The sequence below is a fragment of the Ixodes scapularis genome, unplaced genomic scaffold (genome assembly GCF_016920785.2).
Source record: "Ixodes scapularis isolate PalLabHiFi unplaced genomic scaffold, ASM1692078v2 PGA_scaffold13__105_contigs__length_92229423, whole genome shotgun sequence".
NCBI lineage: Eukaryota > Metazoa > Arthropoda > Arachnida > Ixodida > Ixodidae > Ixodes > Ixodes scapularis.
In genome coordinates this window covers 80,857,330-80,875,444 of record NW_024609839.1, presented here as the reverse complement: position 1 = coordinate 80,875,444, position 18,115 = coordinate 80,857,330, and the positions used below count along the sequence as shown (strand labels likewise).

General features: G+C 48.8%; 1 protein-coding gene across 1 annotated transcript in view; it reads left to right on the top strand.

Moving 5' to 3' along the window:
* Positions 1–1,879, top strand: part of LOC8028186 (lysosome membrane protein 2) — an 81,277-nt gene extending 79,398 nt beyond the window's left edge. The window contains exon 12 of the mRNA XM_040221717.3: positions 76–1,879. Within this exon, the coding sequence (XP_040077651.1) occupies positions 76–135 (60 nt within the window). The 3' untranslated portion in view covers positions 136–1,879. The remainder of the gene's footprint in view (positions 1–75) is intronic.
* The last annotated feature ends 16,236 nt before the right edge of the window (positions 1,880–18,115 follow it).

Below are 18,115 nucleotides of genomic sequence, written 5' to 3'. Positions count from 1 at the left end.
TTACGTTTCCTCCAGTCGAATGTGCATAACCTGTGCAAATTCCACATGCGTAACATTTCCTGTGTTCACTTTCAGAGCAAATCTCGGACCGCTGGCATCAGCTCCGAGCAGCTGCACACTCCAAAACACCCGTAGCGTCAACTACAGTCGTCGACCCCACCGGTAGCTTCCTCATGACGAGAGCGGTGCCTTCAAGCGTGGAAGCTATGCAACTCATCTCTTTGCGCCGCCCGTCGATGGCACTGTCACTCCAGGAAGAGACGCTGAAACTAGTCACGGGGCGAAAAACCGCTCACAGCTTTACACTCTTCACGAGTCTTGTTCGTACTATGTTGTGGTCCTCAAGCGCAGACTGAAGCAAAAAACCACATGAACAACGGGCAACCAGTATTAAGTGCCGCCGACGATTGGAATGGATGGACAATGGCAAAACTTCTTATGAGTTTGCAGGCACATTGCGCCCCCTATACTCCATTCGCCCCTAAACTGTCAGTGCGGTGGAAACTACGGACTTGTTGGACCAGCCATCTTCAGTCACGTGATAACGCTTCCACCCACCACACCCACGCGCGAAGAGCGCGGTCCGGTATTGATGGGCAGGGAGTTGATTGGTTCGGCGAGTGCGTAGCTTCCACAGCACTGTCAGCTTAGGGGTGATCGGAGCACATACAGTGTTTAATTTTGACCATGCCACTCTCTTGGTGTTCATAGGGTTCAGATGCATTTTGAAACTTTACTGCTGCATGCATAAGTCCACGCTCTTTTTCTTCGCCTGACGAAGACATCTCTCGGCATTTTGTGTTAGGAGGACTTTGAACGCGAACGCTTACCGTAAAACTTAGTGCTGGGAACTTATAAAGGTGCCTTAGAAGTTAGCTTGAAGTTGGTAGAGCACAGCGGATGCACACACCAAGGTGCACGACCAATCGGGCGATGCATCACTTGATCTGAGGTTGGCTGCGTGTCCGATTGCCACGTCACGTGACGCGGTGGATGATAAAATACAAACAGCAGTGGTCGCCAATAGGGCACGGCGTCAAGCAGGAAGTTTCCAGTTTGCATTTTTATTCATTGTCTGCGTTTTTCCCCATACGAATCAAATCAATCGCACGCGGACTTTAACAAACACCGTAGCTCTTGACTTTAACTTGAGACCATTCTTTTGTTCCTGTTGTGTATCTATGAACTTCCCCCCAGTAAACTATAGACCATTACACTTTTTACAAAAAGTAGCGTCCAACAAGAGACAAAAGCACAGTACAGCACCGCCTTGTAGCTTTGGCAAGCGGGGGCAGTTCGGGCACCAACATCGAACATCGAAAATGGCAACTCCGATAAAACCCGGTGTGCAGATGATACAAAATTCGAGCCCTCCAATAAGTGCTACCACAACAAGATGCAACAATAAATTCGCTGGACCATATTGAAACACGTGCGAGCAAAGCGACGGTCATACCGGACCAACAGCCATGACGTCAGCAACCACCTAAGTGACGGCTCGTGGGATAGCTCCGACTCTTAATGTAAAGTGCGTATCAGGAAACATCAGCGATGCAGGTCATCGACGGCGAACTGCTTCTGCTCTGTATGCTAACATCTATTCCTTCTACCGGTTTTCCCCCCTAGTATAGTATATTATTGTTTAGTTACGAGCGAGCCAGTGTTGCCTATCGAAACCTACGTCGTCACTGAAGGATCATCTATGAAGCACTTCCGTCAATTGTTGCTCTTCGGGACCAAGGGACCACCATGGATGCACCAGACTCTTTCACATGTGCCTAATATTGACCGTTCATACCTCATGTCGGTGTCGCGTCCACGTCACGCCAACAGGCCTGCTGGAAGGCTATAGGATTCATTAAACTTTCATTGTTTGAGAGATGTCTTTTCTTGTATTGTGCCTCGAAGCAAAACGGCTATATAAGAAGGCTGTCGTGCCGAATTAGTGACGTCACCTAAAGAAGGCCAACAAGGGGCATCGATTGAACAGGAGTGTTGCGTCAGGGCTAAGATGTAAAAAAAAAAAAAGAAGAAAAGGTTCGCATAGTTGGATTGTTTTCCTAAGATTAAACAGATTGTTACAATCGAGAACACTGCAAGCAAACGTACGCAGATGTGTGCTTTCTGCGTAGCATTACCTCAATAAAGTGGAGATTTTGGGCCAGTTGGTTCATTGCAAACAAAAAGCGCCGACAAAATACAGGGACACAGACGAAGGGAAACAGGACAAGGCGCACTCTCAACTGAAGTGCCTAATAAGAGGCTAATAAACTTCAGTTGAGAGTGCAACTTGTCCTGTTTCCCTTCGTCTGTGTCCCTGTATTTTTTCGGCGCTTTTTGTTTTGAGTTACCTCAAGCTACCGCGGGTGGACAAGGCGAGGCTATTTGCGGGCGCTGAAGAATATATGTGTTTCGAAAGTGCAGCGCGAGTTTCCGGTAGCAATGCCGCTACGCTAAAACTGCCTAATAGGCTAACCACTTAGGGACAACAATTTCATTTACGAAGCTACGGCCCGTGCGAACGATTGAAAAAGCACGGGATCTCTGCGTGGTCGTACGACCGTGCACTGTTGGAGGCACACAAAAAAAAAAAAAAAAAAGAAAGCTTAGCTTAAAACTGGCACCCACGTTTTCGAAGAAACTTTTAGCTGCCACCTGTCGTGATGGTAAGTCGAGAATATTTGAACGCTTTTTTTTATTTCTTGCGTTGTTCCCTATGCTTCCTACAGACACGATGACCGAAGCATCTGCGCACACGTCTCATGCATCTTCGAAGCATGTTCACCTCATACACATGTATAAATCGAATATGTCTAAAGATAGGTTTTTGTGCGCAATTTGACGGGACCGTCCGTACAGGGAAGAAACAGGCCTCAGACAGGAGAGAGTTTTAGGTAATCATTTTTGCCCATCCGATACGGTTTCCTAAAACTCTAGTGTTCGCAGACGCTTTTGTATGACGTATTAGCTGTCCAACATAATCGACAACGGCCACAGAAGCTATGTTAGGCCATGTTAGGCCAGCTCAATCGAAACCATTGCAGCTTATTCCACCCAACACCATAGTTGGCAGAGATCCGGGAAAGTGCGTGGTCTACCAAACACTCTCGATATGCGGAATGGCGTCTTCCAGTTCATTCTGCTGCTGCGTGCCGCGATTCGCTTCCTACAACTTGTACCGTTATAGAGCCAGCGTTCAAAAGACTCGTAGCACCTGTAAGAAGTGCGAAGTGTGCCTTTTATCTACGGGAATTACCGAAGCTAACCGAACGATGAAACAATGAAAGACGTTTACAACTCCCTGTAATGCCGAATTAGAGCGCAGCTCTTGAGGAGGAAGGGAGGCTACGAGAGGAAGATGCCCCTCGGTCCTTCCCTCCTCCTCCCTCTCCTCCTCCTCCTCCCTCGTGACCCTATCGACCCTCATGACGTCAATCGTGACCTAGGGTCACGAATGACGTCACAATCACTCATGACGTCACGTGTGACGTAATTATGGGAAACGTCCCGTAATGCAACGCGCGGTTACACCGACGACGATGCCGCTAAAGCCGGAAACGGGCGCGTAAGAGCTACGCCCTAAAAGTTGCACGTAACCTTCCGCTGGGGATCGCATGACCTCCCACCGAGTTGAATTTATTTGGGACGGCTCGGAACGCCTGCTGCGGTAACGTTTATGGGAAAATGGGGTATGGTTGCAAATACAGAGAAGTTCCCTGAAAAGGGTGGCAGTAGCGAGTGCGGTTTTTAGAGGGACAGGCCATGACCTTGAACATTTTCACACAAAAGACGACGGAAATTCACCTGAGACGAGATGTCAGTCGTGCCCATAACGTGAATCTTCTCAGCTGAAGTCTTCCGTACTCGGCGCTTAGTTTTCATGTAATTTGGCTTTAATCGCTCTCTATACACGAACTCATCTCTGTTACGTCACGGCGCGGTGGTGGCGCGTCGGTCGCACTTCCGGTCTGGGTCTGTGGGCAGAAGTCCCCATGCCAGACGTGTATTCCTGCGTTGTTTTGAAAGGAACCAGACAAAGACCTGCCTTCTCGTCAAAACGCCGCGACTGGGGCCGTACCAAAAGCGTCGAGAAAGGTTTGAAGGTCAGTTTTCAGGTGCTCGGTTCGTCCGAGAATCTGAATATGTGCCGTGAAAAGGGGAAAGCAGACGCCGTCGGACAACGATTACTTGGGCGGGAAGCACTTTGGGTTGAATTCAGGGATACTTATGGCCATCAGATTTATTTGTTTTGTTCCAACATGAACGCCAGAAAACCGTCAAGTTGTGCGGACCACCTGCGGACTACGTCTAGTGCGTCTTCAAGTTCAAACGGCCGCCTGATCGTTCGAACTGTCGTCTGCTCTTTCAAACGTTTCTGCGTGTCGTCTGCTCTCTTAGAGGACGACGGCCCGTAGAGCAATTATTGGCCCGGTGCTTGCGGTAAGAAGTAAGTCCAGACCTCAGAAGACTTAAATTTGAAGGCTGGTAAGCAGGCTCGATAAAACAGTAGACACAAGGAGATGTTGATCATTGTTACCAGTAACCATCACCGACTTGTTAGGCCTGATTCACTTGATCCGATCCTGCTTGCTATTTTCAGCATCGACGTCGACCAACTCAGCTACGGTTCAGGCTTTTGCAGCCCGAGTGACGTCGCGACTGAAAATTGCGAGCGAAATATCATGCGAATCAGGCTTTAGCATACATACTGCGAAGTCCACGCGGAATGAATCACCACGTGCCACATTATTTATGCGAAGTTTTGCGGTGTAACGAGCCTCGGTAGTTTCGCTGACGCCGCTCAAGTAGTCAGACATCGCCAGGAAGACGTAGAATCGACAATTCGAACGTGAAAAAAGGCAGGGGGACTCGCACCGACGCCGACAACATCGCGTTCCAATGGTTTGTTTATGGGCGACCGTGAGCTTCTTGCCCACACCTCCATCGCGCATGCGCGGCGGCGGTGGCTTCCGCTAGGGGCGCTCCGGTTTGTTTGTAAACATGAGTTGGTGCATTCTCCATGGGCGCTGCCCCATGCGGCACCCATATTCAACGTAAATAAGCCAACAGCGGAAAACAAGAGAAAACGGAGGTAAGTATAGAGCTGTAACCAACGCAAGATGCCTATCTGGCGGCTTGCGTATTTCTGATCGCATGCACTCGGCAGGGCAGCGTTACGCCCTTCTTTTTTTTTTTCTTTTTTTTTTCCGGGAAGGGGAGGAGCAATAGGGAGTTTTCGTAGACCGCGTTTCCCCCTCCGTTAAGCCCTCCGCAACGAAGAAGCCGCTACTGCGCCTGCGCGCCGACGCCCTTGACTGTTGAGTTCCTGGTACCGTAGCGGGTTACGGGAAGCGTTGCGGGACCGCGAAAACGATCTACGAATTAATAGGGAATTGTAGTAGACCGTTTTTCTCCTCCGCTACAGTATCCGTGAAGAAAACGTCGCAGCTGCGCATGCGCGCCGCCAGCTTTGTCTGCATGGTTCAAAGTCTTGGACGGATTACGGAGCGCTATCCGGGTGGTTAGCGGGCTACGGATACGGTCTACTACAATTCCTCAATAGGGAGTTTTCGTAGACTGCGCTGCCTCCTCCGCTTAGCGTTCCGCAACGGAGAAGTTGCTACTGCGCCTGCGCGCCGATAGCCTTGACTGTGGAGTTCCCGCTATTGTAGCGGGTTGCGGAGGGCCTTGCGGGACGGCGAAAACGATCTACGAAAACTCCCTAATGTCTGATGAGACGTACCTCTCAACTAGCGAGTGACCGACCATCGACGAACTTCGCGCCTTTTACTCTTGACTCGCTTGCTCTCCACCAGATGTCTCTACGCGTCTGTCCATTATGTCTCGAATGTACCTGTTGCAGACGTCCCAGCGAAAACCGCGCCGTGCTCTCATGCGAGCCTAAATGGCTTTCCTTTCTGTTCACAGACCTGTGTGACGTATGAGCGGTGGGATTGCGGCTAGCCCGGTCACACTGCTCATATATGTCATGCAAGGGACACGGTGTTTCTCCGCAGGTATATTACCGAGGACACACACCTCACACATGATCGCAGCATACATTTCTTTACGAACAGACAGCACATCAGGCGTGTGTCTGCACTCTGCAGCAACACGGAGATGTGCTCTCCGTGTTGTCTTTGATGTGTAATTCTTTCGTAAAAAAATGTATAAAATACCAACGCGCTCCCTAAAAAAATAATAAAAAAAATTCGCAGCGTGTTTGCTTTATAACATATGTATGCTTAAAACATGTCTGCAAAAAAAAAAAAAACACTTTTTTTTTGGGGGTCAAATAGTTATGTTAAAATACGAATTTTTCAATTTCCGGGAGAAACCTTAACTACCCCTGTGGGATGATGCTGGACCTGCAGAGCCCACACTAGAGTCGGATACAACATAAGAAAAAAAGTGCGAGGAGAAAAAGGGTGGAAACTATGAAAGCAGAAGTGAAGAGGAGTCTCTTTCCACAACGGCTTTTCTCGTGCTCAAAAGAGCAAGAAAATAGCCGCTGCACACACACACACACAAAAAAGAGGATTTGAGATGGCCTGGGACTGGGAGTAATCTTGAAAAACATACCAACTTTCCGGCGTTACGTGCAACTTCAATTTAGACACGTGCGAGGTGGGACCCAACCACTGATCTCTATGACAATTGCTGGATCGCGCTTCCCCGCTTGTTGGCTGCAGCGCAAGTGAAGCCACCGGACTTCACTCGCTTGGGATACGATTTGCCGTTTTTGCTAGCCTTTGCTGCGGTTTTCCAGCGTGCTGTAGACACGTTTTCTACTCGTTCGTCGTCATTCGCCGAAGAAGTTTTTTGAAGACTGTGTGTAGTGTTGAGACTTGCCGTTGTGAACACGTGGAAACTTTTACGAAAGTGCAGTGTCGCAGGAAAAAGGCACAACGCGTCGAAAGGAAGGGCTGGCGGCGTGTTCAAAGCTTCCTTGGCACGCCGAAGTGCCGTGTCTGTGCCTTCGCACGCTTGGATACCGACCAAGAACCGACGCCGTGTGTATGTGTTTAGCGAGTGCAAACGAGCCGTTTGAACTACGAGAGTGTCAGCAAGAGCCGCGTAAATACCTCTTCACACTCGGAGCGGACAGGCGCATTTGATCGAAGCGCTGGATTTGCGCTGTTGGACCTCGTCTTGGTAAGCTATTCGGGTTCACGTGACACTCGGCAAAGGAAGGTTGGACCGGCATCGCGCAGCTCCCAAGAACTGTTCTAGCTCGACAGAGTAGACGTGCGGTCTTGTCGGAATAAAAATGGCATACTAATAACAAAGTGTACATGCCATATGTTGCGAAGGTAATCCATGCGGCGTTTATTTGAGCTCGAGATCACACAAAACAATGAGATTCTAGAATCGATGAGAGTTCCTTTTCGACGACAGCGTTTGTCACCGCTGCCTAGGAAAACAAGGAGATGACAAGGGGAAGAGACTCACCTCTGAATAAACAATTGAGGTTAGCGGTTAAACTAATCGTGCAGGAAGGGTCCACAAAGGTCGTGAGGGCATGTTCCATTCAGCAAGCTAGCCGGTCGTGTGCAGACGGTCTTGGCCAGGGACCGTCGAAGCAGGTCGGAGTGCCTTGCTAAGCCTGTGTACTCACTCTACCGAGCTCGCCGAGCTAGCCCAAGACAGTCGGTGGGATCGTTGCCGCTGTAACCTTTTCCGGATGTCTGTGGATCCAGAGTTCATGTCCGTCGTGGTCGATTTCAAGTACTTTCTTTTTTCTTGCTGCTTGAAGTCGGGACGCGCGAAACGAGCACGTAGAAAAATACTATGTTCGTTGGTCGTCGCGACCAAGTAACTGAGCGACGCTGTCGGCCATGTTGATTTGATCGTAAAAAAGTGCGCGAGACAGCTCCGGAGCTGTCGTAAGATTCCATCGTGACTTGCGCGAAACTTGCGATAAGTTCGTTTCGTGAATACGAATTTGTTATTACGTTTTGTCATACGCATATTTTTGGCGTAAGGTCGCTTCGTGAACCTGGCGCGGAGGAGCGGGGACGGCGGCGGAAACGCAGAACAGGGACTGTCGGCCTTGGCGCTGCTGTTACCGCATGGTTCTGATTGGCGGATTCGTGCAACGTGTAATTTTAACAAAAAAATAAAAAAACCGAGTGCGTTATATAGGAATGGTTGCGTCTTAATTTGCAACTTTTAGCAAATCAACATAGTAATTTTCTTATTAACGCGCGTCAACATCTCTATCGCCTGTGATACGCTCCTGCCTTGACCGCTTCGCATTTGTAGCCAAACAAACTAATTGTAGCACGCTGACCAGCTTCACCAAGCAGGTGCGCGGGAAATCCTGCATTGACCGAAAATGGGCTGGGCGTGTTCCAGGGCAGGGTGTAAGATAGGCAGGTGGGGAAACGGCCCATAGAAGCCTACCGCAGCGCCGTGACCGGATTGTGTACTCGTCTGCTTGCGGGTACCCCCGACTTGCGACAGATGGCGCTGCGGCGAGAGGAAAAAAATCGGAATCGGATTTGCACGGAACTTCATGGGAGAGTGCGCAAAATAAACCGAGAGCACGACAGTTCTCTATTGAAAATCCACGAGAAACCATCTCCGTCAGTTTAGCCGGTCGCAACTGGTCGCCCACCTGGAGTGAGAGTTCGCGGTGCTCCACATAGATGGCGCCACACGAAAAGAGAAACCCGAGGGGGACACAATCCGGTCGCTCATTTGGCTCTCGTTTCCCCACCTGTCTATCCTACACCCTGTTCCAGGGCGTCTTCACAAATTCGAATATGGCCAACCAGAAGCTGGAAATAATACCCTGGTTGTGGTCGTGAGAAACAAATTTAATAAGCGCGTCGGAATAACTCTCGGTGACTGAAGGTATGGTGCACGTGATGTTCCCATCACGGTAATCCAGAATCATGGTGGAAGAGCGCGGCTAGCGGAGCGATCGACATAATCCGTCCGAAATGTCGCACTCTGTCCGAGCAAAACAGAGTTCGAGTGGCACATTTGTTTCTTACATTTTTTTTTTTTGCATGATCGTAATCGAAACATTACGTGCACCTTATTTTCAGCCACGAAGTGGCTGAAAATAAGGTGCACGTAATGGACGTCGGCTCGTTCCTGCATCTCCGAAGCCGCGAAAAACGGCGATTTGTTTCGATCTACGCCTGTGCCGCTTAGCAAACAAAGCGGTGCGGATCGTCTTCTTTTAGCATCGATGACAGTTTTGTTGACTTCGTAGCGATCGAGTTCGTGGCAGTTGACGAAGGCGGTTATCCCGGTCTCGGCATTCGGGCCCGTTTAAATCGCGGTAGCGTCGACATTTCACTGTACGGACACGATTCCCAGACAAGCATTTGAGGAAAGGCCGCCTGCGTTTGTTGTTCAAAATCCACGTGCTCCGAACCATGGCGAGCTCTCTGATTGGTTGTTAGCGTTGCCGAAGACGCTGTCGCCATAGCAACAGCCCGCTCTCGCGGTGATCGAAAGCTTGCGGGACACCGGAAGATCTACTTTCTCCGCACAAGAACCATCGCTTTTCTCCTCTCACTTAAAAACGCGTTCGAGAATACCGATTTTTCCTCTTCTTACAATAATCATAACTTACGAACTTCTTAGCTAAGATTATGATTATAATGCAATTAACGCAAAGGTGCAAGCGAGCTGGACAAGAATGACAATAATAATCCCTGGAGAAGGGGAACAAAGGGGACAAAGGACAAACACAAATCCCCAAACACAGCTAGGTGACTAATGCGCGACCGACAAAATCCGCCTGGTTTTGGTATCGAACCCGGGACCTCTCCATTTCCAGTGGAGCGCTCTACCAACTGAGCTAACCAGGGGCTAGGCGTCAGCAGAGCAAGTGGGTTTTATCAGCTGCCACCAGTCAAACACCAACATTTCATTTCATTTCATTTCATTTATTGTTCCCTCAAAGCGCCCGGAGGCATTACATGAGGGGGGGAGAGACAAAAGAAAAAGTTCGCTGCAAAAACAAGAAAATACTAACATTGAAAACAGCACGCGACAGATCGCGCACACATACACAGCACACTATATACACAACAGCTACACAAGGGTAAACGGCCTGCATTTTGTTATGATTATAATATAATCAATGCAAAGGTGTAAGCGAGCTAAACAAGAATGACAATAATAATCCGTGAAGAAGGGGAACAGATTCACAAAGAACAAACAGAAATTTCCAAACACGCTAGCTGACTGGTGCGCGACCAAAAAAATCTGCCTGATCCTGGAAATGGAGAGGTCCCTGGTTCGATACCGGGACCAGGGAGATTTTTTCGGTCGCGCACCAGTCGTGTAGCTATTTTTGGAGATTTCTGTTGGTCCTTTGTCCCCCTTGTTCCCCTTCTCCAGGGATTATTATTGTCATTCTCAGCTAAATTGTCGTAGCCTAAGAAACGCTTCATGAATCTGTCCTCTGGTTCTTCGTCCGTTTTTGAGAGCGTGAGCGGTGGACCTGGAGTTGCGAATAGAGAGGTCCCACGAAACGCTTTTTTCCTTCCGGTAAGTCGCGTTCGGCCATGTTGATGAATGCAGCGTTTGCCTTTTCCGCTATTTTGGTTACACACAGACGCTTAGTTATTGGCGCCGTTTTATCCTGCAGTTTGTCACAGACCAAGTCTGGTGGGTGATAGGTCTTTTCACTGGGGAAGTAATTACAAAAGGGAGAAGGTGACTGCCCCAGCTGTCGGATTTGGCGAGTCAGAGCGCACGTACGACAGCGGTGGCAAAATTCAGGTCGAGCACACTGTGCTCTACACCAGGTCTCACAAAGGCTGCAGTTCCGTCATTCACATCCCGTAGGCCAATAGCTTAAGTACCAAACCAGCGTGTTGGTAACAGTAATTAAACATGAGGAAGATACATAGAAAGGGGGGACGGACAACAAGGGTCGTGTGCTTCCACGGGGGGAGCAGGGGAACCAACAACGCCTCTACGCCAGTCATCAAAGAACTTCAGGCCGGTGATCTGAGTTTACTTCAAGCTGACAAAACGGTTCAGTTCTTCATCCTGAACAAACAACAAATGCAAGACAAAAAGACCTTTATTGGCCTCAAAACGCGGCCATCCGGGTCCCTTAGGTCCAGAGTGAAGGCACTCTGCGACTCATCTAACCACCCTTCTTATATTGGAAGTCTTTGTTGTCCGTCCCTCCTTTCTATGTATCTTCCTCATGTTTAATGGCCAATAGCTGTAGTGATATCTTCTAGAGACCGGCCATGATTGGACGTTTGCTTGTGCCCCCAGGCCTCGATGTGGGCATTGAAGTCTCCAAGGATCAGCGTGGCTGGTTCACACCGAGAGAGAATCATGTGTGAGATGAAAGAATACCAAGGAGAATTAGGCCGAATATTTACCGATACGATGGTCATGGCGTCTGAGTTGTCTTCTTGTATCGTGACAGCCACGTATTCTGCCTCTGTGCTTTGGTCGCAAAGATCTGAAAGATCCACTAGTAACTGAGGTAAGTCTTGGTGTATGAATAGAGATGCCTTAGGTGCGTCTATTTCTGGTGTTGTTCGGGGAGTATTAGTGTAGATAACATAGGGAGATAGTCGGATCGCTCCTGACTTCAAGTTGGTTTCCTGAAGGGCGAATACTTCGACTTCGTATCTCTGTAAACGTTGCCGTAGGTCGTTTACATTTTTTTCAAAGCCCGTTGACATTTCACTGTATATTGTAGGAAAAAGTATGTTTTTATTTCAGCGAGGAAGTGTATTCCTTGCATGTTTCACTTTTCACTTTGTGATATGTTGTTCTCGATGAAGCAGGCTAGTTGCACCAGGAAGTGTCAAGTGGAACAAGAATGTCGATAGTTGTGATCACTGCGTGAGCGATGGGTGACAGAAGACTAGTAGGGAAGGAGCGCAACAACGTGCAATTGTGCACAAAGCATTACCAAGGCTTTGAGGCTTGGGCGTTGCGACTGATCTTGGCTTCTTTTGAGCTGGGTGGTCACTTGCCCATTTTTTTGGTATTTCTTGGTTCTTGGCAGTATTTCGTCTCAAAACAGCTTCTGTATTCTTGGGTGAAGACTCTGACTGCTGTGCAGACGGGACCGTTGGCTTCGGCACGATTTCTGATGGCGGCGTAACAAACGGAGGAAAGTCGGTTTGACTCATCCTTGGGAATATAGACATCCTTGCCTCCCTTCAAGATTTGTTTTTGCTTGCTTTTCCAGTCCCCGAAGTTTTCGTTCATTCGTGATTGAAGATATGGCAGACGTGTTGTCCACATTGTTCGAGTTAGGCTGAGCAGTTCCGAGACGTGGTATCGTGGCCTCTCTTGCAGTTTGTGCACCTTGGTTGCTTCGCTCCGCACTTGCTGACGGCATGATCTCCGCCACATCGGCTGCAGCGTCGCATTTTTGAGCATGTGCTAGCCAGATGTCCGAAGCGATTACACCTGGGACACATCCGCGGTTTTTCGAGGTAGGAAAGGACACTGTATTTTGTGTGTGCCACCAAGACGTATTCTGCTGAGGCTCTGATGGAGAAGACGAGCTTTACCGCCTCCGTCTTGCCGAGTCTCCTCACTTCAACTACTGGTGCTTTTTTCCTTATAGATGCCCAGAGGTCCGTCTGTGATTTGCGTTGATAAGCCGCGAATCACCCCAGCATTGGAAGATAGGGGTGCTGGCTCATACGTCTGAACTTGGATTGTGCCGAACTTCTTCAGTTGATGAAGGGACTTCGTTGATTCTATATTCCCTGCATCTATGGCCAGGAGGTTAAGTGATATTTTGGTCGAATTTGAATTGCTCCGTCTGGTGCCAGCATCTGTTTCAGAGCCAGAGGATTCATGTTAGTGATGATCGTGGTCAGATCAGTAGGTTTGACAATGACCCCAAGGTTCTGAGTCAGCTGAGTGATGATCGCCGCACCACTCGAATTAGATCTGTGGCGTCGTTTCTTTGCCACTTTGGTGATCGATTAACCATCGTCATCAGACTCCTTCATGACGTTATCAGTGGAGCCCTCGGAGGTGTTGGATGATTCGGCTGATTGGTCTGTGCTGCGGGCTGGTTGCGGTGCGTTTAAATGGCTAATTTTCCTTAGTCCCCGTTGGTCGGAGACGGGTTACTGCTTCAGGAGCCGAGGACAGCTGCTCCTCGTTGAAGAACAAGGGGTTGCGGCCGAATCGGTGGTAGATATATATAAAAAAAATGTTATTTAACTCAAGAGCAGTGGTTCTCAAATGGAGGTCCGCGGACCCTTTTGGGTCCGCGAAGCCCTGCCTCATCAGTCAAGCCGGGCAATAAAAGTTGTATTTTACAGATTGAGAAGAAACGTTCCAATCTTCAGTTGAGTTGTCTCGTATGTATGTCAATGAGGGGAGTCTACTTGACACTAGCCCATTGCATGTGTATCAATTTATTAGATAATTATCATAATTAACCTATACCGCTCCCTTGTCCTCACCAGGAACGGGGTCCTCCGTCATTTTTGCCGATCCACAAGGGGTCCGCGAAACATGGATGGTTGAAAACCAGATCTCTAAAGCAATTTAGACAATGGTTCTACCGGCTGCCTCCTCACTGGGCGTTTTTTATGTTGCCCTTTGTTGGCGTGTGGCTCTTTGCATTTCGATTCTCTAAAGACGCAATTTAGAACAGAAGCCCGTCCCATAGTTTCTAATGATACTGTAAAATCTTTTACTTTCACGGCCCTGATTTTTTGCGAAAGGGGCAGCGGGGTCATATGCGCGACCATTAAATTTCGCATTTTCTACAGGCTGGAATTCGCCTCTACATACAATAGAAATATTCGCGCCCACTAAAGTTCGCGCATTTTACTATTCGCGAAATAGTGAGGCTCCCGAACATTAAGGGTTCTACAAAAACTTCACTATAATTTAAAAGAAATGTTTTTTTTTTGTTTGTTTAAAGGTTGAATTTAGATGGGAGGCGGCATCTTGCTCTTTTTATCACTCGAACTTAATTGGTGCCTTGTAACCACTATATAATCTTCGATACGCAAGAAAACAACACACTCTGCTCAAGACATAAACTAAAAAAAAAGAAAAAAAGAAACAAGATCGATAGATGCTGCAAAAGGGGATTTCTATAATCGGTGACAGGTTAGGAGTAAACTGGAAGCTCCTCCCACCTGGAGAGGAGGTCGCCGCCTCTTCAGCGTTCGCTCTGCTAAAGTGGAAAGAGGTGGGAGGAGCTTTAATTTCCTTCTTGACTTCTTGCCCACCGACTATAAGTGCTCTACTAAACATATGAACAGTACCACAATAACTCGACTAAAACATCTCTTCGTTTTTGTCAATGACGCACAGCGCGCTGGCTAAAAGAAAGAAAAAGGCAAAAAAGAAAAAAAGAAAAAAAGAAAAAAAGAAAAAAAGAAGCTCCTACAAGATTTAGCCTGTGTTCGAGATAACGAAAGCGACATATTCGCCCATAACGAAAGCGACATATCCGACATAACGACAAGCAAATACACGAGCGGAAAGCCAACCATCGAACGGTATGCCCAAACGAGCGCCACGTGGGGACCTCAATCGTGGCGGCACGCATCCAATCCCAAAGTGACGTGTTTGCCGAGGGAAGATTTACGAGCCTTCCCCAAATCGGAACACGGGGTTTGGACTTCTGTGCCAGCAACGAACCCGGGAAAGGAACCGTTTTCCACATAAAGACGACACTATATACGCGGCAAAAGCTCCAAGGGCGATTGGCATTCGGAAAGGAGAGTTGCGCTACCTCTCCTCCCTTCCGCGGCTCATATGATAGCAAGTTTGTTTCACTGCACTCGTGCCCACGCGTGTCCACTCACTCCACGCGTGAATGCACTGACTGCACCAAGACAATCGAGCGTGCGCCCGAATGCAATCTCGTCATGCATCGCTCAGGCGAGGCAGGTGAGGTGTGAGAGCAGGCGACGAGATTCGTCTGCTACTGATCTGCTACAAGCTGCTATTCGCACAAAACAACAACAACAACAACAACAACAAAAAGTGAATTTTTTGCTAGAAATTGTTTTGCGAGAGATGGGATCAAATGCGAGCTTGAGTTGTGACTTTCTGCTATTTCATAAATGAAGCTTGAGGCGTTAATTGTTGCCTTACAGTCGCTAAAATCGACCGGTGAGTAAAAAGGCCCGGGAGAAACGCATCAGCGGCCGCGAGATCTCTTCCACGGGCGTACGGGTGAAAAGTTATCGCCAAAATGTGTCCGATATTGGGGACTCACGAGTGGGAAACATTCGTTGAGAAAGGTTGCCCAGCAGAACCTGTGATCTGTCCAATTAGCAGCCGAGAAAGCTAAACATGGCGATTTTAACCACTGGCTCGTGTAAAATCACAATGTTTAACATATACCTACGCCAGTTAATTCGCACCTTCGTTTTTTTTATTTTATTTTATTTTGTTCGAGAAAGCTCTTGATCTTTCCGCTCTAATTGGAAGTAAGAGCTGCTATGTGCGACCAAGGATCGACATTGAAGGTGCCGCGAAACATACTGCGAGAGATTCCGACGGACTAGTTTGAAACCGTATCTTTTCAATGGTTCACGATTAATACTGATCAAGCTTCTGCGCGAATAGTATCAATGATGTTTTCTCCAGTGTAAACATGTTTTAAGGATTGACAGATTGCCCACTTTTTTGTTATTTCTTGCACTTATTTGGTTGTCAGCTTGTGAAGCAAACGTACGTCGTCTGTAAATATCTCCACAACACTCGAGTTCTATATAAACACTGCAACAACCGCACTGTTTAGCGTTCCTGCCTGTCATGTCAAACAGCAGGGCGCTATTTTTGGTTTGAGGTCGGTACTCTTGGCTAGAACAAAGATGGCGAGAGCATCAGTTTACACTCAGCAAGTTGTTTCGGGACCGGTTCTTTGTGCTGCACTCCGAGGGTACGACGCGTTCTGGTGGAGAACTCGCACGGTGCAGTGCGTGTGAAACGAACTCGTCATGAGTCGCGACACCAAGCGTTGATCGCGCCTTCGCCGCTGCGTGAGGAGGGCTCGATCATGCGCAGAAATGTTATCGGAAAAGGTCAAATCTAGGCCAGTGTCAATCTGAGATCGATGACAATCTCGAGCACGATCGCCTCACGTCACAACACGTGGCCGGGAAAAGGTCAACACCAAAATGTCGAACTTTGACGCAGCACTCTTGCCCAATCTGCGCCTCTCGGTGGCCTCTTGTAGGTGACGTAGCGCTTTTGTTTAGGCGGTGTTTGCCTGGGAAAGGCCAAGATCGCCTAGACAGAAGGCCGTAGTTTTGGAATTACTACGTTACCTACAAGAGGCCACCGAGAGACGCAAATTGAGCAAAAGTGCTGCGTCAAAGTTCGGCTTAGGCCGGTGCCCAATCGGTCTGAATACGAGTTCATGCCGAACGAGGACACGGCCCTCGGGTCCAATCCACGCTGGCAGTTTGTAGGTGACGCGGGAAACCTGGCTCCACGGACTTCTGTCAAGGGGGTGCCGGCAGTGTGCACAAGAGGGAGATGCAGACACAAATAAACAGCAGCTGTACTTTGGCTACATTGTCGCGACCCGTACGACCTATAGGCGTCGCCACCGTCGGGCAAATATGGCGGCCTAAAACAGGTTGTGTCGCGCCATGTGCCATCGCAACGCAAGGGTTTCAGCAAGCAAGCAATGGACGCAAAAAGGTGTGGCCCCATTTTTATTCACTGTGTACGTTTCAAACCTGCGGCGATGAGTTGGCATAAGCGAGCTTCCAGAGACTCGACCTTCTTTGGAGAAGTGACGGAAGGATGAGGTGCCGATTAACGTTGATAAACGCACAATGACTGGCTCACGCAGTAGCTTATAGGTTGCGTTCAGTGGGCAGCTCCCTGATACGACAGTAAAAACTGAGTCACCGTGACAACCGTTCCATGGTACCAACTGCCGACAACGTCTAATCACGGGAGCCACAAGGGACGAGCAGAAAGTCGCCAAAAGTACCTGTTTCGTTCAGTTCAGGTTTTTCCGCTAGGTGCCGTCCGTTTCGCTGGAGGCATGAGTAGAGCTCAGCTCAGATCACAAAACAGTGGACGCAATTTTCCACTATCTCAAATTTAGACGAATAGTGCATTGCGTGAATACCGCGTAGGTTACATAACAGTCTGCAGACACTAGAGAGTTTTAGGGAAGCGTCTTTGCACATGCGATACGGTATACGATTTTCCCTCCGGTACAAACTGCGCATGCGCACTGAAGACTCGCATATGTCCAGTTCGTACCGGAGGTCCCATCGTGGCCGTTTCGGATGTGCAAAAGCTGTTCCCTAAAACTCTCTATTGCCTGAGTCGTGTTTCACCCTCGTATAACGGTTCAGTACCACATGAGTAGTCACACAAAAACTGTCTGAAGAGATGTTGAAGACTGTCACAGTTGACTGGACGGCCGGAGAAGTGTCAAAAACCTGTCGGAGCGCTTTTCCCCGTACATGCGTTTCGACTGAAGGAAATGACGTCCTTCAGCCGCTTCCGGTCGCTTTCCACGGTGTCCAAAATTTTAAGAAACGTGGCTGTTGTCATTGGAAAGGTCTTATGACCAGTACCACCTCACTTTAGCGGTATGATGGGCCCTTTGTAATCGTTGTAAGTCGGCCGGAAGCCGCTGAGTAAGTGTCACTTCCTTCTGCAAGAAAGAAAAGAGAAAGAAAGAAAAGGCGTGCACGAGAGAAGCGGAGGTACGCGCTAACGTAGTCCGCATGCAACATAGCAGAGCGCAGAGTATATAATAAGGTACAACTACATAGCAGACGACGGTAACAAAACATTTGACCATGGGCCGCATTTCAGCAGACGATTGTATAGGTAACAATGTCTGGGAGAAAGTCTCTCGGAGTCCCCATCAACGAAGCCCACGATTCCCACTCTTCTGTAGCAGACGACACGGCCGTTTGCGACGGAGTTCTCGAGGGCCCCGTAAGAGGGAGCTTCGACGATCGACCATGCGGTGACGTCGAGCAACGTGAGAGTCCATCGGTGCATCTGCGCCGCTCCGGATCGATGGCACCTCCAAACGGGCCGGACCGCTGTGAAGCGCGGTCGGTGCCGAAGCCGGACCCGTGGGAAGAAGGACCGAATGCAAAGCGTCAAGTGCTGGGAGGAGACGTCCCAGTGGGCC